This window comes from Scomber japonicus, chromosome 15 (assembly GCF_027409825.1).
Source record: "Scomber japonicus isolate fScoJap1 chromosome 15, fScoJap1.pri, whole genome shotgun sequence".
NCBI classification, from domain to species: domain Eukaryota; kingdom Metazoa; phylum Chordata; class Actinopteri; order Scombriformes; family Scombridae; genus Scomber; species Scomber japonicus.
The window spans coordinates 19,977,900-20,003,100 of record NC_070592.1 but is presented as its reverse complement, the minus strand read 5'-3'; the positions used below and the strand labels follow the sequence as shown (position 1 = coordinate 20,003,100).

The following is a 25,201-nucleotide window of genomic DNA, read 5'->3' as shown; positions in this document are numbered from 1 at the left end:
CTTACAGTGCTGCATCACCTAAGGGCTGCTATCTCAAAGAGAGAGAATGAGAGAGAAAGAGAGAGAGGGGGACAGATTTCTATTGGTGGAACCACCCAGATGGGCAGGTCTCCTGTCAGGATTTTGCCTCAATTGATAGATTTTAGGGAGGAGCAAATGCAGGCAAGCATGGCCTATCCCAGCAGGAGGTGGAGCCTGGTTGCCACAGCAACCCAACACTTTGACAACCGATTGGAGGACCAAGAAAATTGCTGACATATAGCTCCCTCTCTCTTCCATTCTTTCTTTTCTATCCCTTTCTAGGTATCTCTCTTTGCCTCTCCCTCCCTCACTCGCTGTATTTTGATATGTTCTATAGGTGTGTGTGAGGAGTTGTTGATACAAAGGGGCAGTGACTACACAAAGATGAGAGTCCTACAAACATACTCACTTCAGTGTATGAACATATATTGTGTAAGAAAAGGCAGTCAGACAGTTGTGCCTTTGTGTATGTGTGTGCAAGAGCCAAGAGAGTTAGGATGAAATAAATGATTTCTCACAGTAATTTATAGTCCTCTCCAGTGTTGGCCCTTAGGTTTGTCTTCGTGAATATTTTTATAGCAGGAAAAGCATAGGCGTAATTATTAACATTAACAATGGCTGCATTGCATTTGCGTTATTTTGCACATTGTCTCAATGGAAGAGACTGTTCTGGGACATGTATGTCAAAGTCATGACCTGACCTACTCTGCCTCTGATTGGCATACCCTGAAATTCTTAAAATAATCTCAACGAATCTCACTCCTCATGCCTAAACCTAACCAACCCAACCAACAAAGTCAATGAGTCAATCGGAGGCAGAGCAGTGCAGGTCATAACTTGACCATCATAGTAAAAACAATAGTGGTGCACTTGATAGAATCCATCAAATGCAGTAAGCGCACTCCTTTAGTGTAGCTTCATTAGGAACACAGCACTGCAGAAGTCCCAACTTCAACTGCATGATTCACACACACCCTTCAAATCTCAACTAGTGTTGGGGATTCCTCAATGTAGGTGTATCCATGTCTAACGTTAGCGAGTCAGCTAAGAACACACAAGAAGAAGATAACGGGATTATTTAAAGTCACATTTCTTCTCCTCCGGAACAGTGTCAGCTGAATGCAAAGACCACCCTGATATCGCCCCATTAATCCTAGTAAGACTGTGAGCATACCAACCCCCAAGTGTAAAAGTACCAGAGCGTTACTGGGATAACATAATATAATTACTGAATTTCAAACTGTAATTCTAAACACTACTTGTTACTGAAAAAAGTAATTATATTACTGTAACACATTACAGTGTAATGCAGTATTTGCCAAAAATAACTATTAGCAGAACCACTGAGACTTTAGTTTGCCAAGCTGGCAACATGCTAGCACTAACTGTTAGTCAGTCAAAATAGCTTCTTTGAGCTTTTCTGTTTCTCTGTGCTGAACCATTTACTCCCCCTGACATTGTATATAATGTCATTCAAAGGTTTTCATTGAAGAGAGGGACAAAAACTCTCTAAACTGCTTTCTAACTGTCATTTAACTTGTTGCCTTGGTTGCTAACATGGGACCATAAATTCACATAGTGTATTTAAAGGATGTACTTGTGTCATTAAGTCAAACCAGGAGCAGTTTATACTGTAACTGAGGAGGCTTAAATGAAAATGGATGATGCAACATAGCTGATAAGCAACGATAGCTTCTTCTATTTTTGACTCTTCCTCAAAGGTCAGTACTGTCAACACATCCTACATTTAGTCAGTACATACATTGGTGTATCAAAGTTCACCGAAGATCAATTTATCATGACGTGAATATTTTGTTTTAAATGCTGGTGTGACCAGCCCTTAAGACAGTGTCTGTCATTAAATCTATTTTATTTTATACATAATATATTTAATGACAGACGATATTTGACGCTTTAAACCACGGGGGTACAATACTTTTTTTTTTTGGACAGCGTGTGCTGTTATATAATGTCAATATAATATACAGTATTTTAAAATGCGGTCAGCATTAAGAATAAAGAAGGAAAAATATCAATATATGCGTCTCTTTGAGTTTCTCTTCCCTTCTGTGTTCATGCAAGTCTGTGTGTGTGAGTGTGGTGTGTGTGCGTGTGCGTGTGCGTGCGTGTGTGTGTGTGTGTGTGAGAGTATGTCCTCCGGGTGTCATTGAGCTCTGGTATAAATCAGCTGGGTGTGCGAGCGTCGGGCTGCAGTAAATTAGCCAGGTTTTAATTGTGTCTGTAATAGATGACTATAATTAGTCAAGGCTCTTCTTCAGCCTCTACTGCCCTGACATAATCATCTTCTAACCAAACTACACATCCCTTCGTCTCTCCATCTCTCCATCCTTCATCCCTCTGTAGCCTGAAGGGACAGGAGGGATCTTCTCCTCCTCCCAGGATCCCCCACTCTGACAGCTTTTCTGAGAAACCCACCAGAGAAATACCCTCTCCTTTGTCATTTAGAAATCCTGTTCACTATAAAAAAACATCATTTTCAAGGCAACTTCAAGTCAGCAGGACCAGGGACAAGTTTAAGAGTGAGTGGGGAAATTATTATGATCACAGACTAAACTACAGGGTAAATCCAGGGTAAAACTAAAGCTATGTTTTCTAATAAGACTGACTGTGATTCTTGGATACCACAACTTCCTACTGAACCTTATAGAGTTGTTTTGAACCTAATTCACCCAGTTATCTGCAATTAGACCACTTAATTATTCCAGAGCGACACCTACACTCACACTATAACCTCTGGCACCCACCCTAGTTTTCTACATACAGTACTCTGCAGAAGGGCCAGATTCATCAGATTATGTGTAATGGTGTCATCAAACCCAGTATTTTTAACTTAATGTTAAACTTTATACTGGTTTTAAAGGCACAAGGAAAGCAACACTTTCTCAGTGTCATGCATTGCTTGGCCAGAGGTTCCTGTGATTGACACATTTCATAGCCATTTTGCACAGAGTATGTGTCAGTAAGAACATTTTAGCCCCATGAAAGCAGTTTTTTAAAGAACATATCTTGCTGATCTTCTAGTTTTCCTGATAAATTGTTCCATTGAGTGGGAATACGGTATCTGAGGGATTCCCCTTCTTATGATACTGACTTCCTGCTCCTCAGAAACTATGAATGGATGACATACTAAAAACCAACAAGGGGTCATTGTGCTTCTGACAAGAACCAAACAATGCCTGAGATTCCTTCTGCCAATACACTTCACCATTAAAAAAAAAAACTTTTTGTAAACTGACAATCTGACACATGATAAGCCAGATGTGCTGAGGCAAGATTTAAACTTCTTTATCAAGTCACTTTCCATGTGTACAGGTGCAACACCATAAATGCCTTTGAGGGGAGGCTTTTCTGGAAGTGTGCACCCTAATCCATATGAGCAGTTATTGCATCTCACTCTTCCCCATGATGATGTGTAGAAACTAGTTCATTTCAAGCATAGCCTGGTGTTGTGTGACTACAAGCCACCAGAACATTTTCAGTGCACCTTTGTGTATAGTTTCCACAATCCTCTGGAAATCTACTGGAGGAATGAACAGCATTAATCCAAAACATATTCACTAATTTGATGTTTTAATGACAGTTGATGAGAGCACTGTACACACAAAGATGTTTTGTTGGGTTGAAATCCGGTGACTTTGAAGGACATAACATAACATCCGCATCATCCCACACCCTTTAAACCATTCAGTGACCCCTTATGACCTGTATGGAAGCATCTAAGGTCAACATGTTTCTCCACATTATTCATGTTTAGTCTCAGGTTACTCATATGCTCATGATTAGAAACAAGGCTATAAGGTGTTTGTGACACACCATCATCTCTCCCTGCTGATGTAAGAGCATGTAAAATAAATCTTTTACATAGTTCCTCGGAATGATCTGAGGCATCAAAATGTCAAAAACACATGATGTCGGTCGTGTATCTGAACTTGCACACACAAATGCAGATTTACTGATCACAGCCTCCACTTGATAATCTGTAATGCACCAATGGGTGTGAGTGAAAGAGAGGCCGAACCAATGGGATCTGACATAGCTGACGCCCTGCACCTGATAAGGCAGGACAAAACTGAAAAATGTTGCTGCAGGGGGATCCATGCGCTGATTAGGCTTGTGTTCGATTCCTCGGAGTGCCGATTCATCAGTGTCCACTAGCAGCCGTTTACCGGGTTCTCGGGTGTCATTGTGGTCACATCGCTGCCGGGACCTCGCCAATCTCTGTCGTACAGAATCAGTGTCTGGGAGAGTAGGAGCTCACCCCTGCGCCATTCATAAACATACACACACACACACACACACACACATAGAGAATACAACACAGTCCTGCCCCTGATCACAGCAACAAACATGATAAACTGTGTACACTAACACTGCATGCGCATTTACAGGTCACACACACAACTTCAGCTGAAACTGACCATGCACACACACTCACACATACACACACACTAGTCCATTTTGAGACGTGACCCCCCCCCCCCCCCCCCCCCCCGAAGTGCCTTGGTCACCAATCAGGACCACTTTGTCAAGGCACAGGTAACCGTGACGACTCTAATCCCTCGGCAATCGGCCAGTCATTCATCACCGCCAAGGGAAGGGGAAAGAGAGGAGAGGTAGAGAGAGAGAAGGAGGAGAGGGAGGGAGAAAAAGAGGGGGGGCGGGTGTCACAGACAGGGCCAACGGTGCAGACAAATGGCCCCAAAAATTCAGTATTAATCAGCAACTGATTTGCTGCCCCTTTAAAGCCAATACCACTTAACGACTGGAGAGAGGGAGAGAGGTAAGGTGGCAGGATGAAGGAAAGATGAGTACGAGCTTGAAAAAAGAGACACAACAAGAGGAAGATGCAAAAAAAAAAAACTAGAGAATGAGAGAGAGAAAGGTTGAAAGAGAAGAGAAAAGGAAAGCGCCTCATTGGAATCTACTGTTGCACAAGGTGTTCAGTTTGTGACATAGTAAAATGCTGTGTAAGGTGGTCCCCTCGTCACACGTACACTCACACACTCACACACGTACCCCCCTGTTGATTTGTCACTGGAGTTGATCAATAGCTGTGATGGAAACAGAATCAGCTCAGATGGATTAAACGTCCCAGTGGCTCTGACGTTATTTTCCCATTAAGAGAAGGCTAATCATTACACACACACACACACACACACACACACACACACACGCACACACACACACACACAGAAGCACATACATATGCATACCTTCCCTGCTGCACTGCATGAATGCAATTTCATATCAATTTAAGCACAGTCAACATCATAAACAGGACTTTTATACTCATAGCCATGTCTACACACATGCACACACACATGCACATTGCCTGTTAAAGAAGCTGTGAAGTGCTAACAGTGTGACTGTATTGATCTAAGCTTGTTTCCCTCAACAACAAACACTTTAGTCTTAAACAAAACTCCACTTATCAGTTTATGTGACAAGAAGGTAATATGTTGACAAATGCTACTGTTAATTGGACATGAATATAGTTGGATTACTGCCCATTGGTATCGTTTATTTAATATAATGCTGATAAGAGAAAATCCACATAAGATTAATTATTTTGTAAATAAGACATTTCATTCGGGATCAGTTCTCCCAAATTACAAAAAGAAACAAATACATCTTCTCACTTTCCCAATATCAATCCATAAAGATAGGTTTGGTTCTATGTGCTCAGCTTTTTCAGTCATCTCTAAGATTTTCATCAAACTGTATTGGGCTGGAGTGAAAAATCTCAAAAAACTAACACATAGTGTCTTAGTGAGGTTTTTGGCCACAACAAGCCTCCTTGGCATAGATTCACATTCTTCCTAAAGCAATTCCCATAAGTGTTTTGATGATGTTGGTGGTGAACACTTTCTAACATGTCACTCAAAAGTCTTTTATATACAGTATGTTCACTGGATTGAGAATTGGTGACAGCGCAGTACGATATGAGTTATATCGTTATTATACTTTATATTTTTCAATTGTAAAAAAAAAAAATCCCATGAAACGACAACAATTCTAAGAGTCCACAGACATGCTAGCAGCTATGTTAGGCTGTACTCAGACACAATGTCAGCATGCAAAACAATGAAAAAAATCCTTATTTATCTCAGATGGTCCCTTTACACATCCACTCATTTCAGTCTATAAGAAACTGTTTTAGGTTCTGCCTCTTTAAACCCTATTTCCAATGACTTAGACTCCATTCTGATTTGTTAGCTTTCAGAAGCTGCATCAAGGTAGTACGGGAGCTGCTCAGGAGCATATGTCCACAAACCATGAAACAAACTATAGTATTAGCATTTCACTACTTTTTCTCATTCTTGGTTCGAAATTTCAACTTCTCAAAGTGTCCAATCCAAAGTATGCAAGTGGATCAAACAAAACATGAAAGAACCATAGCGACGAAGGCTATGGAACGCACAGTCAGTTGTGGGCATGTACAAACAATCTGATGTTTGAGAAAGTAGAAGTAACATTGCAAACAAAGCATTCAGAGCAGGTTGAGCCTGGGGTTGACACTTTCAGGAAGCATTTTTACATACATTCACCTCAATTTTTGTAACATGGACCAAGTTTCACATCAATAAGTGACATCATAACAGTATATAAATAAGAATAATGTGTTCCCTTTAAACTGTATAATGTTTTGTTACATATTTGCCTTCAGCATGCCTCAAAGTCAGACAAATACATTTGTCTGACTCTCAATAATTTCCAATTTCCTCATTTTGTTTGTGGCTCTCAGTGCCAAGAACATTTGTGCCTGTATAGTAGATGTAAATCTTTGAAGATGGGTCACAAATGTATAGTTTCATTTTTAAAAAGGGAAATTAACTACCTGCTGAACACTAATTTTTAGCTAACATTATTCAAACAGGAGTAAATAGTTCATCGCTCATTTTTGGACATTAATGGAGCTCTAAATGGCACAGAGGAATATGCTAGAGCAGGCTTTGCCTACACAGACAGTAGGATCAATTCATTGTTGGTTTTGGTCATTACATGGGATATGTTGACTAAAACAAAATCTTACATGTTAACACAGATGGATAAAAACAGATCATTCTTATCCTGAAACACATACCAGACAAGTTAACCCTACATAACCCTGTCAGCAGAAGGCAATTTAGTTTGAATTAAGCCTTAGACTGTAAATAAGGAAAACACTGTACATGACCAAGGACGCTGAGGTGAGGTAATACATTATACGACGTCCGATGCAGGAAAGAACATGAGGCAGGAGTGCAGAGCGAAAGAGAAGGAGAGTGATAGCTCTGCAGGGAGGAAGCGTGAGACCATCTGCTGTTGGCTACCTGCTGTTCCCCCTCTCTCTCTGCTCACCTTCCCTCTCTTCTTTCTCCCCATTTTCCCTGCAGTCTATGAAGGCACTCAGTCAGTTAGTGTCAGCAAGCCGGCATACACACTTGGGACATCACAAACACACACACACAGACTCAGACGCACATACAGTACAAAGCAAGCAAGGAGCATTCAGTTTCAGTTGATTTGTGACTTTATTTTTCATGTTTACACTCTCCAGTTACTCCTTTCCTGAAGTAACTGTTACTGTTTACACCTCAGTCAGCACACATGCCTTTTTTTTTGTCTCTGTCGCTCTGTCACTAAACAAACATGCAGACAAGACACACACACACATGCACACAACAAACACACAAACCACACCGAGTCACTGTGAGAGGATCTCTCTAATGGATTCTGAAGATTCCAATTTCCCCTCTGCCACCAAAGACAGAAAACCCTCTGAGCTCAATTACCCCTGTCTTACGCGCACCAGACAAGACCTCATGCACACACTCTTGGACGCACTTTCAGTTGTAATCATAGACACATACACACACACACACACACACACACACACACACACATATCCATGCACACCTTAAGCCACTGTGACATGCCGAGAATCACACAATCAGAGTCACGCAAGCAAAGTGAGAGGAGTATTAGTCTAAGGTAGATTTTATGTGATAGGAGATAACAGGATGAGGGAGGGGGAGAAAAATTGAGGGTTTGTTGGGAGGTGAGGCATGTGGGGGAGGGTGGGTCAGATGCACAAAAAGGGAAGATGTTAGGATAGAGGATGGCTAGATGGGAGGATGAAGTCAAAGATGCAGAGAGAAATATGGGAGTGAGCAGAATTGCAGAGGCAAAGAAAGATGTTGAGGAGATATAAGAGCAGACTTGAAAGGAGGTGCAGGCCTCCTGCTTTTACTGAATCCACTCTTCCAGAAACCTTATTAAATTCTACAATTAGTTGAACGTCTCAGGCTATAAATAGGCTCACTTTTCCCATTCCGTGATGTCAGTCAACGCGCCAGGCTTCGACTGTGGGGGAAACAAAACAATTTAAATTATAGCGAGGCTCTCTCTTTGTCTGGCCACCCTTTTAACGGGATAATTACTAGTCTATTCATTCGTGCTCGGCCAGGGCAATATATCACCTCACTGCGCAGCGGCCTCGCTTTCTGTGATAAACGTCCTTTACTGGGTAACGGTGGAGGGGGTGAGGGGGGGTTAACGTGTGCCCGTTGATATCAGCTCACTGTCTGCAGCTGGCTTTCACCAAAAGCCTGCTCGCTAGATTGAATAGCCTCCTGCCAGATTCCAGAGAGCACCAGGAGTGCTGCACCTTGGTTCTCAGAGTGACACCGACACCTTCCCATGAGGCCCAATGATGAGGAAATGAGCGAGAGAGGGAATGAAAGGGAAAGAGAGGGAGAGAAAGGCATCTATTATTCAGCACGGCCCCGACCCCTGCATACGCGCACCATTAAAAATAGGAAATCCATAGCGGAGACAAATGGCTTCTAAATGAAGCGCTACAGGAGGAGAGCGGAGATAGGGACCCCTGTCACATGCGCTTTAATTGTCTCCCGGGGCGATAAGGGGGATTTATCAAATTCATCGTGCCAGTAAGGGCTGTTAGGCCTACAACGACGACTAGTTGGAGAAGCAACGCAGCACGTGTTTGTTCATTTAAAGATACGCACCAGGAAGATGGGAGCAGCAATTAGAGCAGTCATAAATTGTGCCAAGCTAAAACAACACCAACTGCTTGTAATGGTTAAATAAAATCCACTGTATGGGCTAGTCAGATGTAAATAAAAACACAGTGCAAGGTAGTAAAGGACTTGGACACTTTTTTCTGGAACAAGTGATGATGAACAAGCATTTACTCAGGTACACTTTTGGCGCTTTTTCCACTATACAGTTCTAGCACTACTAAAAGTACCTATTCAACGTGGGCGGGGTTGTCATAGCACGGCTGTGACTTGGAGGCAGTGGTATACTTGCTGCTGTATGAGGCTTTTGTCACACACAAACGGTATTTAAAAATGCCAGGTTTGATTCCTGTGTGGGACGGCTTATGACTCTTCCAGTGAAGACTCTCTGACCAATCAGTGGCCGGCAGTCTGTTGACGTCACATTTAGTATCGGCTCGGCTCACTTTGAACCTCAGCAGAGCAGATACTAAAAAAGTACCAGGTACCAGGTACTATCCCTAGTGGAAACACAAAAAAACCCTGAGTCGAGTCGAGTAATACCAGAACTGTATAGTGGAAAAGCGCCATTTGTAGGTTCTTGACACTCTGCTACTGGTGATGTCATGAAAACATTTAGACCCTTCATCATCATAAACATCATAATCTTATTGTCTTCATCAGCAGCAAAAATATTGCCTTGAGTAATGCAGCCCCACCTATGCTCCAGCTACACTAATGTTTTTGTTTTAAAATACACATAACATTAGCTACATTTACGCCTAGCATTCACACTACTCTGGCGTTTGTGAACCTCTTAAACTGAGACTTTTGAAAACACTGCAGACACTATTTTAGTTTGAAAATTCTGGGATTGCATTTCACAGTTTTAAAATGATGATGCAGACACCCATGTTCGCTTCTAGATTGGGTCAAGTCAGTCACAACACTCATATCGCTTTCAGTAACAGTTCCACCTTGTCGCCAGTCCAAGAAATCTCTGGTCTTACATTTCATCATTATTGTTCTTCTTTTGTAATATTTTCTGCAATTAAACAAATTAACCACAGGAGTAGACAAGCATGTGCCCAGTGTACATGAATGGTAGTTTGATAGGTATTTTCAGGGCTGTTAATATGGATGGAGATGATTTCTGACATGGTGCCAAAACCTTTGTGTGGACTGAGATTGTTTTCATTTCAAAATGTTCAATTAAAACATATTACGTAAAAGGTGTGGAGACAGCCCTGGAAAGGTTCTATGTGTTAGGGGGCATATTTGACTTTTCTCAGAAGTGAGGGGCTCCACCCACAGATGCTAAGTGGCAGAGCGAGCCCCTGAGAAAGCAAATATGTCAATTTATTTTTTGTAGGGATAACAGTATTGGGTCTTGAAGAGGAGGAAGGACTTGCAAAAGTTACATACAGAATTCATACAGAATTCATCTTTATGCCATCAGAGATACTTCAAATAGTGACTTCAGTATTATGAAATGGTATGTGTTTTAAGGTGGTATGTAAATGTTTAAGGGGGTACACAGTGTGATTCAAACATGATTTTTAGGTTAGTGATAGATGTTTGTTTTGGCTGTGTTTATTCTTTAGCCCCAACCATGAAGATGATCTCTTAAGCTAAAGGACAAGGCCAGTATATTGTTTGTATTGTCCAAAAATAAAACAACATTAAAACAAGATTATTCCTGTGTGCCTTATATCCCATTGCTTTCCAAAAACAATTAAAAACACATAAATAAGTAAACAATTAAAAACACATAAATAAGGCTGCATTTAGACCAAATGAGGCAGTATGACAAAAAACGCCACTCCTCCCATTGATTTGAATGGGAGTAATGTGTTTTTGCCATTAGCGTTTTGGCCACTGCAGCCAGAAGGTTGAGCCACCCCATAGCACTGGATAACATGTTCCTTTATTACCATGAACTCTGGCACTGTAGTTTATGTTAAATCAATTCTGCATACACTGCCCTGCTGCAGTAAATACTAATACGTTTCAGTTTCTGCCTGAAAATAGTCTCCAACAAATGCAAAATTGAATAATTGTTTTCTAAAACTTACATTGCCCAGCTGTTTTAGGAAATGGCCTTTTGCGTATTTGTGACAATTTGTTAAAGATTGATGTCTTCAGCAGGAATGACTTGGTTACAGCCGCAGACAGGATCAAGAAGTACTGAAAGATGGACTAACACATTGTTGGTATAGTTTTCTTCATGCACTTGTTAATACAATGAAAAAGAACATAAAATAACATTTACATTATAGTAGTTATCTTTTCAGGACTAAATCTTCTTCATAACAACAGGAGTCTTTTTTATTCAGTGGCGTTATCATACCCATATGTGCTTTATTTTCATTCAAGTTGTCATGTGAGGTGTCAGTTGATCAAAATAGTAGATATCATTTTGGAATCAACTCTTCATATATCACCCTCATTTTGAGATATCCGTAATGTTTCATTATGTCATCTTTTAGACCCAACATTCACATTAGGCTGTTTGTGAAATGCAGTCATAAGACTGTTAGGTCCATATGCAAATCCAAACAAACATAGTTTTTTGACAAACAATGTACTGCTGTCATGTGTGTCTCTAATTTCCATTTACATCACACAAATTGACAGTTGCTCTGCCATTGCATTTTGGGATAAACACCAGCTACCCGAGACTGAAATTCTAATTTGGTGTCATGCTGCGTCTATTTGAACTCTGCATGCATACGTATATCCATATTTGCTTTCACAAAATGCACAGAAGCATGGAGCATACATGGCGCTATTGTTGAGACATTATAAATGACCCCATTAAAATTAATGACAAAAGTAATTAGAATTTAATTAGGAAATTAGCACTTTTTATGATTGTTACAATTAACCCTAACTGATGTTACTACTGAACCTAGTTGTGGAGTAGATTCTACTATTGTGCCCCTCTGCTTTTGATGCCAGCGCATGTCTCTTTGGAGAATACATAGGATGCTTTGAATCAGATGTATATGAGTGCTTACTATCACATTTTAAGTCTCTGGGTGAAATAACTACAGATTAATGGGGTAATAAACCAAAGGCATTTCAGAAGTCCCTGCTCTCATTTAGATCTGAAATTGGAGGGCAATTCTTTCTCTAAAATACTTTTGTGACATTTATGGTTGGGAGTAGAGGCAGAGAGACAGAAAGAGAATATAGGACTGAAAGATGTTGCAACGGAAACTGAAAAAGTATTATATTAAGTGGAAATTTAGATGAGAGTAGAATGAAGCATGTTTAGCTTTGTATATTTGTGTGTGTGTGTGTGTGTGTGTGTGTGTGTGTGTGTGTGTGTGTGTGTGTGTGTGTGTGTGTGTGTGTGTGTGTGTGTGTGTGTGTGTGTGTGTGTACATGCATGTGTGTGTGTGCTGACTTTGTGATGGATGAATGACAGTAGGCATGGCAGCTCATCTCCTCTCAGGCGGCTTGGTGACAGAGAGAGATGTTACAGCGCAGAGACAGCACAACTGCCACAGTGGCAGGCAGGTGTCACACACACACACACACACACACACACACACACACACACACACACACACACACACACACTAAAGCACACACCTGCATGCAACATGAAGATCCCCTCCTCTACTTCCAGGCTTTCACCTGCTTCCCATCTCACAACCCTGCCACCTCTGTCCACCACCTCTGTCTACCCGTCTCCTGCACCCCCTCTACCCCCCTACATGTTTCCTGTAAGTGAGCTGTCTCTTGGTGGGCGGCGGCCTCCTCGTCTTCTTCACAGCCTGAGACCTGAGCCCGTCAAATGCTCACCACCCCCCATCCCAATCAATGGAAGCGCCATGAATATTTCACACACCTCAGGCAGGCGTGAGGCAAACAGTAGGAGGAGGAGTGTCCCGGTCGCCTGCAGGGGGGAGGAGAAATAGAGGTATGGGGGTAGGAGGATTGGGGAAGGAGGGTGATTTAGGCTGTCAGGGCGCCAGTGTGGTGGAGAGATGGGGCTTCTCTTCCTGAGTCAGACAGGGCCAATAACTCATTAGAGAGAGAGAGATGTAGAGGTGAAGATGTGGCAGAGAGAAAGCAAGGAGAGGTGGGAGACGAGAGGAGAGCTCCTCAGCACAAAAGCAAGGAGAGGTGGGAGATGAGAGGAAAGCTCCTCAGCACAAAAGCAAGGAGGGTTTTTTTTGTTTCTTCTGTCTATCCATTTACATTTCTCCTTCATTCCATCTCTCATCTTTTCTCTCACCTGACCCTATCCTCCTCATCTCTCCTTTTTATTACCCCCCACACAGTCCCCTTCCCCTCTTTCCCTCAGCAGCTCCCACTCACCCCTCTCCTCGCTCCTCCTCCCTCCTCTCCTCCCTCCTTCCATCTGTCTTTCTTGCTGCAGTGCCCATGCTGCCAGGCAGTATAAATCACATCTCTGGGCTTGGCTGCAATGGGCCTGAAAATAAAAAGGCATAAAAGTGTCGGGATGAGCTACGGGCTGGGGGGGAGAATTCCTTTATGATGGGTCTAAATCCTCCTCCCGCTCTGTGTCCTCCCCAGCTCACAGACACAAACACACACACACACACACACACACACAAATTGCTTGTAGATGCATGCACATGCACAACATATGCCTCTACTCTGAAATTACCCCCCCCCCTCAACCCCCCCCCCCCCCCCCCCCCAAACAGCAGTAGCTTGGGTCCCTCTCTCTCTCTCATTGACACCTGTGCAACCCCCCAAATACACACAAATACTCTACCACACATCATATTAAGCTCTTTGATGGCCGTGATCAGAATTGAGGTGTCCTCTCCCCTCTGTCTTTAAAGGGACAGTTCAACTTAAACCCCAGTCTGTGTTGAGATAACCCTGTCGCTGCCATCTGCCCTTGCTCACATTTCTCTAAGCACTTGCAGGAACGCCTAGAGACAAAGTGCTCCACTGTTTTACTCTGAAACAGCAGAAAGAGATGAAGGATGGTAGGGATGTCATCTACTACCTGCTGCCACTTTATTATAACTGATTCAAATGTGTGAAGTCAGGACGAAAGAAGCGCTGTGACACGACAAAGTAGTTCAGCTCTTGTTATCACTGATGTAACTGCTATCCAATGAGGATATATGCTTTTGTCCAAATATTAAACATTTGAGAAAAAAAAAGTAAAGTGACCTTTATGTAATGATTCAGAAACTAGAAGTTTCATAGCTGATTATAAGATAATGCTTTTGCAGACATGGTCTTTCATATTTTGGGGGCTTTAAATGATGGATTTTTCTCACAAAATTGATATACAGGGAGCCCATCTAAAGTTTATTCTTTTAGTAATGAGGGGTAAGTGAAATGAATGAGAGTGAATGTGTGTCATCTTTTCTTTACTGTCTGAGATGGGTTTCACAAAGGTTTTCACCCTGGATTATAGCACAAAGGAGAGTCACTTCACTATGTACAACGATAATTGTAGACAATTTATGATCTCTCTAGTCTCCATTTGTGTATCGTTCTGAGTAAATAAACCAATAAAAAATGATTGAGGGGGTCTATAACATATTGAAATGAACCTGCTGGCAGAGATGTATTGTAAAGGTTGTCTAAATGATTATGGGAATGAAGGTGAGTGAAAGCACAGTGAACTGGCAACTCCATCACCTGCTAAAATCAACCTATAGCTCAAAGTTCTCCTTTAATCTACGTCCCAATGTGCACTTTGTCAATTCTATTAGATCACGCTGTGTGCGGTAAGAACACATGCGCACACACACGCATACACACACTCACACCGAGTGATGATGATAATAGTGAGCACCTCCCTAGGTGAAGCCTATTCAGTCACAGTGGGAGCCATCTCAGACCTAATTATGCTTGGTTTGGCGTTTTAACTGTATTGATCAAAATGCTGAAACAAACGAGAAATGCTTATCAAGCTAGAAAAGAAGAGCCCTCAGGAGTTAGTGTGTGTGCGTGTGCATGTGTGTGTGTGTGTGTGTGTGTGTACTCCACAGGAGTGAGTGAGAGTGATGGCATAGGTCTGAGAGGTGGTGAGATATTGGTGGTTATAAAAAATTGCAATTCTGAGCTTTTGAGTTATTAATTACAGCCTCCCCTCCTTCATTCCCCCTTTTTTACCAGCCATTACAAATTACAGCTACACACATGCACACGCACACACACACACACACACACACACACACACACACACTTGGACAACCACTTATTCCTACACATATATGCTCACATATGCAAGCTCCAGGACATACACAAACACACACACACACACTCACACACACAAATTAGCCCGTCCATACCGGCGCTAAGCGTACAATACCCTGCTCTGATGAGCAAGCTCCTGTCGACCTTGGAACTCTCTGGAAAGACAATGCAAGGGGAGCCATGCTGCGAAAGGGAGGAGGTGGGGGTGGTGGGAGTAGATAAGGTGGAGGGAGGGATGGAATGAGAGAGACAATAGATGAGAGAAGGAAGGAGGAAGAGAAGAGAGTAAGTGGAGCTGCTCAGTACAGGGCAGGAGGGCAGTGCTCCCTCCCTCTCTCCATCTCAGCTCATCTTGAATGCAAATGTGGTTTCTATATGGTTCCTTTGTGCTGCTTCTAACTGCTCCAGAGAGAAGCAATTACAACTGCTCCATTCACTCAGAGAGAGAAAGACACACATGGATAGAGAAGGGTAATTAATAAAGAGATAGAAAGAATGAAGGAGGAGAGGAGGTGAACACGTACCTGTAGAAGCTCTTCAAGTGGGATTGGAACAATGTATTGATTGTAAAGGCAGCTTTGTTATTGACATGCACAGGCATCGACGTGAAAAGCTGACCTGGCCCATAATTTCTGACCAGCTACTCTATGAAAGGTCAAAGGTGAAAGGTCATTAGCATTACATCAGTAGAATTACGTATAGTGTCTGTTCGTAATACAGCCCTCAGTAAATAAGCTACATCTGTATTACACACACACACGAAGGCAGCTTCAACCGAACGGACAGAATTTATTAAATCAAAAGGACTCCATCCAGATATGACATCACTCTCCATTCCTCACCTTCCTCCTGTGAACAGATAGTTGCAGTGCCAGGGCTGTATCCTATTGCAGTCACAGTGGCCGGGTGGCGCTGCAAGGTATGGTGGGAGTTTTTATGGCAGTCATTTGGGCCGCTAATATGTCATCTCCATTAGCCGACTTTTAACACTCCCAGATAGATGGCCCTGTGACATTTATCTGCACACGGGTCGTATTTTAGCTGTTAAATGGCTGACGATGTGCGGAGTGCGTGCAAAATGAGTATGTGTGAGTGTGTATGTGTATGTGTGTGTGTGTGTGTGTTTAGGCGTGCAATGGTAAGGGTGGGAAAAGAAGAGGGAGATGCATTGACTTTTAATGATGCTCTATGCAATAGCACTTTAGAGGTAATAATCACAAATACAATGCAAGTCATCACCTCTGACCCCACACTCGCCCGGCGCAAAAGAGAGAGTAGTGAGGAAGGAGAGTTGGCTGCGAGGTCGAGACCTGGGCCTCCTTTCTCAACAGTTAGACAGCTGAGGTACAGTAAGCCAGGCCTGCAGTGTCAGCAGAAAAAAAAACATAACTACAAAAGAGAACAGCCAATTAACTTAGCAGCCTACAGAGTGATTATGAGGATTGAGAGAGAGGAGGAAAATGAAAGAGAGAACTAAGAGCAAGAGTGATGGAAAGACACAAATGGTGCAAAAATGAAGCGCAGGGCCAGGGTGAGAGGTACACAGGGTAATTGCTCATATGGATTTTGCTATTGTTGGCTTTTGTAGGGTCAAGAAGGTGAAGCCATTCCCTGTGATGGCTTCAGGTGAAAGTCTAAATGAGCTAATAATTTTGACTCATAAACTAATACTAATATTGACGGCCACTACGTATATTGAAAAGCATTAGAAAGATTCCTTCCATAAAACAGCCGTAAATATGATATACCCTCTCGTCATTTAACTCATCAAATATGGCCGAACCTTTTCGCCTACACATAAAATCCCACCCACTATGCCACATCAAAAAACTGAGAATATGCTCTGTGTCATTATATGTGTTGCCTATAGGAGCTCGGTCACCTGTCCAGAGGCACTGAAGTTGACTAATGTGACAGAAAATTAACAATTAAAAATATCACAGGGGCCCAGAGCCACTGCATCGTGGTCCGTTCACAACTCAGTGGACACCCTAATTGCTTTGAAATACAATTGGGTTGGGGCTTTGTTTGGTGTTTTGGAGGTATGAAGCGCATCAATGCACACTGGAAATTGAGTTATAAATTACAGAGCTGAAATAGACATGCACCGTGAATACTCAATATCCAAATGCTAGATGTTCTCAACTATAGTGGCAGATGCGTGCATGTACACACAAACATAAGATCGCCACTTGCAGTTGCATTTCATTTCATCAGGAAATTGACTGGCTCTGAACCAGACAGTGTGTGTGTGAGACTATGTGTGTGTGTGTGTGTGTCGTGCTGCGTGCCTGTCATGGAGTACTTTGATAAGGTCAACCTTAACAGCAAACAGAGATGGAGAGGTCCAACCACAAACCAGTGGGACTTGGAAAATGACAGAGGATGAGGAAAAGAGAAAATGCTCATTCATCCGCAGCTTTCCCACCAGTGTATGCCTGTGTGTGTTTGTGTTCACAGCTGTCAGTGTGTTTTCAGACACGCAGATATGTGTGCGCTCTGTGTTTGCTGTGTGAATACAGCTCAGTGGCTGGTGTGTGAAGTCTGTGACAGCTTCATTATGGCTTGTGCGCACAGGGAGACAGCACCATCCAGGGGAAGGAGAGAAGAGGACAGAGATGCGGGACAGGCCAGGTTTACTGTTGGGCTGGCCCATGTCAGTCCAACCGCTGGCGGAGGGAGGGGGTTGGGGGACAGCTGCTGTCTCCTTTAATGAGCCTTCACTTCTTTCATCAGCTTTCAATTTACAGGACTGTCCAACACTTCTACAGTTCCCCTCATTCCCACCCACACAGAGTTTGAGGCCATCTTGTTTCTTGCAGGTGATTCCCAGGAGTAGTCTGTAATAGTTAAATTAACTTGCAGTCTTCCTTATATTAGGTCATCTCACTTGGGAAAGCTGTGACTTGGGGCTGAAATATGACCTCTACTTGTCAATATTCAAACACTGAAGATGCTTAAAATCTAACACACACACTTTGATTGTAGATGTGGTACATTTACAAGAACCTCTAATACCATGAGGGATTCCAGATGATAAAGAGAACAGCGAAGGGCACAACTGGCACAAGTGTTTGTCACATACACCCTGGTACCAGTTAATTTGATAAACCTAAAACTAATAGAGTAACACAACAGGCCTGCAGAAAGGTTAGTTTATAGTGCTCAGTTGTTGAAAGTTTTGGTGTTGATTTGAATGTGTAGTCATTTTTACTTTAGATTTAAATTACATCTCTGAACTCCGTTTCACCAAAAGGTTTGATTGAGGTAGGCTCTGTTGTAAGGATTTATATTAGATCACACTAGATTTGGCCAGTTGTACCAAATAAACTGGCAACTAAATAGTGGTGTTTATATACACAAAGATTTAATAGTCCCATGTATCCCTGTCCCTAGAGACGCATGGCAGATTTCCAACAAGCCCAACAGTGAGATTCATAGGATTTGCTTGTGATCAGTTGGAATTTAACCACCACTTGATGTTTTACATTGTTCAGACTCCCAGGGAAGTAACTTGAGACATATCACACACCAGTCTCTAATTTTCCCTACATATTTCTCAAGCCCAGTACAACTTCAAACCATACACTAGTTCTGCATGGACACCGCTTTGTAAGAGCAAAGTTTTACAGTGATTAGTACATGACCCCCATAGAAACTTTAACACTGTGAACCTCCCAGAAGTGTTATTTAATCAGCTCGAGGTCCTATGATGTCTACACTCCCTCTACTGGGCTGTTAGTGCAACAGTCATGCACTGTTGTAAAATGTACACCAATGCAGGTCAGATGAAGAAAACAAACCCTGGCACTTAAATTAGATGACACATTCAATGAACGAGGAGTAAGTTGGTTTTCTTCAAAAAACAAAAGACAGTTTATTCATTCATTAATAAGTCATAAAAGTATTCTCAAATATTTTTTAAAAACCTGTCTAACAATTCAAAACATTCCCTGCCAACCTCAGTACAGCTTCAGTGCAGATAAAAATATACATATACAAAAGAAATTTAAGAATTTACCGATATAAATGTAGGTATTCTATACATTTTTTTAAAAACATATTTTTTCAAGTACACACTGAATTAAATGGCCATGGTATCGCTTTATGAGAAAACTAAAGCATATTAAAAAAGAAAACAAATGTTTAAGGGGAGAAGTGAGGCAAACAAGTAAAAATCTTTTGCTCTTTGGAAGGTTAACTAAGACAAACATTACCTCCATGAAATATAAATAAATTGATATATTATATATAGATTATCTTTGTTCAAACAGAAACATAGAGGTGGGCAAGTCTATCTCCTGTGCCTTGGGGCTCAATGAGTTGTTCTCTGTTGGGGGCGAGCCCGATGATGAAGAGCTGCTGTGAGGGGGGGAAAGGGGAAATTTAGTGTCAATTCATTAAACTGAAACAAAAAATGTTTCAAATGTGAACCATTGCTGTCTAGGCTCATACCTTTCACAGTCAGATTCAAAAGAGGCCTTGTCCTCTAACCTACTGATGTAACCGCTGCTGGAACGCTGTATGGCTTCAGCCACAGTGTACCTGGTCTTACCAAGAGCACACCTCTCTATCTTTGTAAGGCTGAGGTCTGACTGCAGGAACAGGTGGAGTCGACTGTCTGATAATAACAATGGCGTACGAAGAACACTAGAGAAGAAAGGATATTTAATGAGACAATGCCTAACAGTGAACTAAGATGAAGATAGAACAGTGCAAACATGTTAAGTCAGTTTCAAGTCTCACAAAAGTCATGCTGCAACAGATATGTTCTGTAACAGCCTCTGGAGGTGTGAGAAGGGGGGGGGGGTTGTAAAACATACCACCAGGTGGCAATGCTACAATTTGATAGCTGCTATTGCTTTACCTACAGAGCAACTCACATTTCTAAAAACTCCTGCAGGCCCTTCATCCTCTGGGTGACCTGGTCTGTGTTCCTTAGACTGAAGAATGGGTTCCAGGGTGGCAATTTGGGCATTTCTCTAGACACAGCATGGTAAAAAAAAAAAAACAAAAAAAAAAATCAGAAATCTGATTAATTCAAAAAAACCACCACATATAAAATAGATAAGTATCTGGGTTGTGAACTTACATGATCAAAGCATTCCGTTCCAAGCAGTGACGCAGCCAAACAAAGTCACTGTAACGCCGCCTCACGCAGGAAGTCTTCTTTCGGAAACACATGCTATTGGTCTGAAAAGAGAGAGACCTCAGTTCAATAGAATAATGCAACTTAAGCTTCAAAACAAAGATAACAGCTTTTATTCAAGTGACACTCACATGTAGACAGATATCATAGTCGACATACTGGTGCCAGAGGTCATCTCTATGGAACCTTGGATCCCGAACACAAATGCTGATAAACTCCTGCCAGGTTAAAAACATAACACGTTTTCATTGCTTTAGAGCAGGATATGCATGCATTATGTTTTTTAGAAAAAATATTTTCTATTAGTCTTTAACGTAAAATATTACTAAAGTGTCACATAGTTGCAACTGCAAAGTCAAACAGGAGATGCATACTTGACTACTTACAGTTTTTGAGAGACTGTCCATAGTCGGAACAAAAATCTGCAAGATACACAGGAACAAATAAGAGTGTTGAACGGAAAGACTGATCTTTTCCAACTTGCACGTCTTACCATGAAACTACAAGAGCCTGTGTCAAGATGACTACAAAGTAAAAGACCATTTTTTTTAAAAACCCCAAAAAACCCAGCTTATTTAGGCTCAAACATGATTTCATTCATCTGCATGAAGTAACACTTGGCTCTTTGAGTTTCAGTGGATGGTTTGTTTGGTAAGCAGGGCCCTGGCTGCCAAATAATTCTTAAAAAGGACTCAAAAGTACAATCAGAGCTGATGCATAAAGGGGAACACAAAGCAAAGGAGGGGGATTTAGCCTGTGAGGGGGAGGTCTCAGCTATAAAGACCTTAATATCATTTACCACAACAGCATTGAAAAACTAGAAGCAACCATTTCCTGGGACAGAATAGGCATAGAGGTCAACCAATAAATTTAGCAGTAAGTAATGTAATATTTCAAAGAAAAACTGTTGAAGCACTGGCAAATGGATGTCCAAACATGTCATATGGACACAATTGTTCCCTCACTGACATGCAAAGAAACATGTTGGACCATTTGCCCTTTAACACCTTAATGAGACACATGCCATTTACAACCCTTGAGTCCAAGCAGGCTTAATCAATAAGTGCTAACAACATTTGAGCATGTGTGTCCTAAGGCCAACTCAGAGAGTGACTCTAAACCAAGCTCCAGTGAAATCACCTTCATAGACTAATCACACTGAATATACCCTGTGATTAGGTTTCCTACAGACTGGATGCTCCTGTTCATGACAATGTATTGTTGCTTTATGGTAGCGGTGCTGTATAATGATCTGCCAGACCTTAAACAAAACAAACAAAAAAATCACTGCTGTTTACAGAAATCAATAAATTGCCTCATAATCTCAAGCGAAATGGGGTCAAAAGGATTCTACAAGGAAAAAAACCTCAACAGCAGCATGTGAGAGAAGGTATACGTTTCCCCCCAGGCACCAATGAGACATTATGGGGTTACATAATATTGTACTTTGCTTTAGGCAACAGTTAAGTACAGTAAGTGCAATGAAACTGATTTATGAACAGAATGTCATTTTCTAGCTCTGATCCAGGACAGGTTGAAACAAGAATATCTAAACAGCCATCCTGGAGTTTGAAAACAGAGGTCATCACAATTTGAGATACTTTTAAAAGCAACAATATTACATCTAAAATAAATACCCAGTGACTAATAACCTTTCCATTAATACACAAAATTACAAATAATAGCAATACTTAAACACATTTTGAAAATAAGTAAGGTTTAGGACTATATAAGCTATTACCACTGTTAGAATAAGCGCACTACTGTACTGTGCCATTCAGAGTAATGGAGAGTTCCTATTGCATTTTAGAAAGAGGAAAATAGTTTCTGCACAAAAACAAACAAAAGCAGAACTCTCTAATCTTAACTCCAGTTTGTGCCTACCTTTCTCTCCCTCCTGGTCTTGCTTGAGGCTCAACTTTGTGTGGACTGGATTACTGTTAATGCTAACCACTGAGTGTAACCTCTGGCTAGAAGTTTGTTCACGCCTTTTCTGCCACGGGTTGACCACGACGTTAAAACATAAAAACGTAAAATTAAAAAGTCGTAAAAACAAGCAGACGCAATGAAGGATGAGTGCTAGGTGTGTCGTTAACGCACACCTGCGCTCTAATTGGGGAGGATTGGTTTAAATGGTATCACCTGGTCTGAGAAGGTGAACTGTGACCTGAAGATATTAAATTCACCATCAATTTCTTTTCTTTTTTTTTTTACTGGCTATTGCAAATGAAGGTGTCATACTCAATAGCATAACTTACTATGAAAGCAAATCAATCTTTAAAATGTGTATATGTAATGACAAAAATGAAAACTTGTTTCCTTTATGAAGTAATAAAAATCACAATTATGTTCAATACCAACACTAAATCTCCCCAGCACGACTGACATACCATATGTAAACGTGCCTTATTTTTACTTTAATCTAATTAATCTTGTTACGTCAGAACCACGTTTAGTGCGGACCAATCAGCGTCTTTATGAGGACTTTCCCGTGTTCCAGCTGCCCCGCAAGATAAGAGGTGATAGACAATCACCCGCCAACTAGTTTTTTTTAAGTGTCAGTTTCTCAGGACTTTTCAGATGGTTCTTTGTAACCAGCCATCGCCACATCAGGTTAATATTTAGCATCTTTAAACATATTCATCAGTCAACAGCCAGACTACTCACACTGGGAACCACCAGAAGAGAAGAGAAGAAAAGACATCTCATACAAGTAGATGTGAGAACAGTCCATGGTTGGCCATGAAAAACGAGTGTGTAAAACGTAATGAGCAACGTGTTGCTGAACTAGTTTGTTGGCACTGAGCACACAAAGTATAGTATTTCTTATAAAGAGAAAAATAAATGAATGCAGCATGCCAAAACAGACCTAAAGCTTGTTCAGGTATTGGTTGAAATGCATTAAGGTGAATTTAAATGACAGTATACTCACATTCTCACTCTCAACTCAGTGTTTTCACAAGTTGCTAAAGTATCAGCTCAACATCTAAATTGGGCAATTTTTGCTATCAGTTACTTTTACACTTTCACCTTTGATACCAGCAATGTTACTCTCTCTGTCTCTCAGCAGCAGCAATATTCCTCTTAATATTACACCACACAATCAACAGAATGATATTGCCATGTATGCACATATTGCCTGAAATTAAGAATAAAAACAGTGTTCATACCAAAGTTCTCAGGAGTCTATTCCAAAATCCTGTCCAACCCAGGAGTAAAGCAAACCACAGCTAGTGAGACTGGATATCAAATAAATAGTCTACCTCAGGTAAAAGTGTTAAAGAAAGGTTAAAGTCTGCTCATTTGCATATAAAGGCTTTTTAATCTTGAGTGAAGTCAGCAGTATTTCACTGGATGTTGCTTACTTTCCAACTGTTTGGATTAGCTGTTGCAAAATAACTTTTTTTTGAAGTGTAGGTAAATCTGATTGACTGGTTATGGTCAATATGTGGAAATCCATAAGTGCTGAATCAGGAAACTGCCCCATGAACTGGACTATAGCCAACTATCATTCGCTGTCCACACAAAGCCATAGATGACATCTTGGTATTTCAGTCTCTTAACAATTTTTAAAAAATAAAACACAGAGCTGTTTTACATTTGTTTTGCAGAAGTGCCTGATCCTAGGTTGGGCCTCCTCTCCATTGTAAAACATATCTGTTTATGTTATAAACTTATGGGGATCTGAGGAGAATTCCATTCAAGTGATGACTGTGCTGCACTGATTACAGGTGTGACTTAATCAAGATGTTGTCTTGTGACAAAGATGAAAAGAATAAAACTAGATGATCTTTGTCACTCTTTCTCTGACATGAAAATGGTTATTTTGGAGCCTTTTCACACACTACTCTTATAAGCCAAAGTTTCAGTCCCTCAATTTCCAGACTCTTCCACACGTGCACTGTGTCAGTCAGTCATTGCCATAACCATATTGAAATAACAAAAAAGGATCTGATGACAGGGTTAGGGTTAGACTCCTTTTTGGTACAAATTTTGAGTCATTTTAGAAGAGGCCCTGGCAGCCTGGGGATGTGCCGTGAGGGATTTTCCATGGACTGCTTGAGTTGCTATAGAAACATCTAGTGTAATGCACAAGGGTCCAAAGTCCATCTCCCATGCCCTAATGCCAGTCATAAGACCATTCTCCACACTAACCAATGCCATCTGGCGGCATGACTCAAAATAAACTAACAACACTGATGAACATCACTAATGTTCTCAGCTTATGTAGGAGGTGCTTTAATGATACATGATATGACAGATTGGGTGGAAATTGATGTACTCGAGTAACAGTAGCAATTTCATAATTTTCAAGCTTTTCTATCACAAGTAAATTCCCTGCATTCGAAAGTAAAAAGGCAATGCATCATATCTAGCAAGCTCCTCAGTTTTTCAACTTATGTAGATGTACACAGAACTATTCATTTAAATCTGATGAATACACACAGTTAATAGGAAGTACAGAAAGTTAACTTTTCAAATAGTCAAACTGAAGAAATACTTTGTACAATGCCAAAATCTCTGACCTTTCATGTGCGATGGAAAGAAAATACACATGAATGATTGAGATTAAATATTGTGGAAAAATGATCTTTGGCTCCTCAGGGGTCAGTGAAAAATTGCTGTCTAGAATGTGGTTAACCATCTACACCATTAAGTTCTTCTCTTGCCAGTTTTCTACCAGGACCTGAATGAAAACATTTCAGAATGTGTTGTTTATCTAGATCAAAACAAAATCAAATGGCAAAATATCATTGATCTTATATAGTACTGTATTGTTCTTTTTGAACTTTTCACTACCACA

The 25,201-nt window shown here is 41.2% G+C and overlaps 1 protein-coding gene across 1 annotated transcript; it reads right to left on the bottom strand.

Annotated features, from left to right (window-relative positions):
* Positions 1-19,633: 19,633 nt before the first annotated feature.
* snx10a (sorting nexin 10a) lies at positions 19,634-20,806 on the bottom strand. The gene is made up of 5 exons (XM_053334498.1): positions 20,784-20,806; positions 20,529-20,615; positions 20,341-20,441; positions 20,132-20,230; positions 19,634-19,898 (listed from the first exon to the last, which is right to left on the bottom strand). The coding sequence occupies exons 1-5, from the start codon at positions 20,802-20,804 to the stop codon at positions 19,649-19,651; spliced, it is 558 nt and encodes a 185-aa protein (XP_053190473.1). The 5' UTR covers positions 20,805-20,806; the 3' UTR covers positions 19,634-19,648.
* Positions 20,807-25,201: the final 4,395 nt, after the last annotated feature.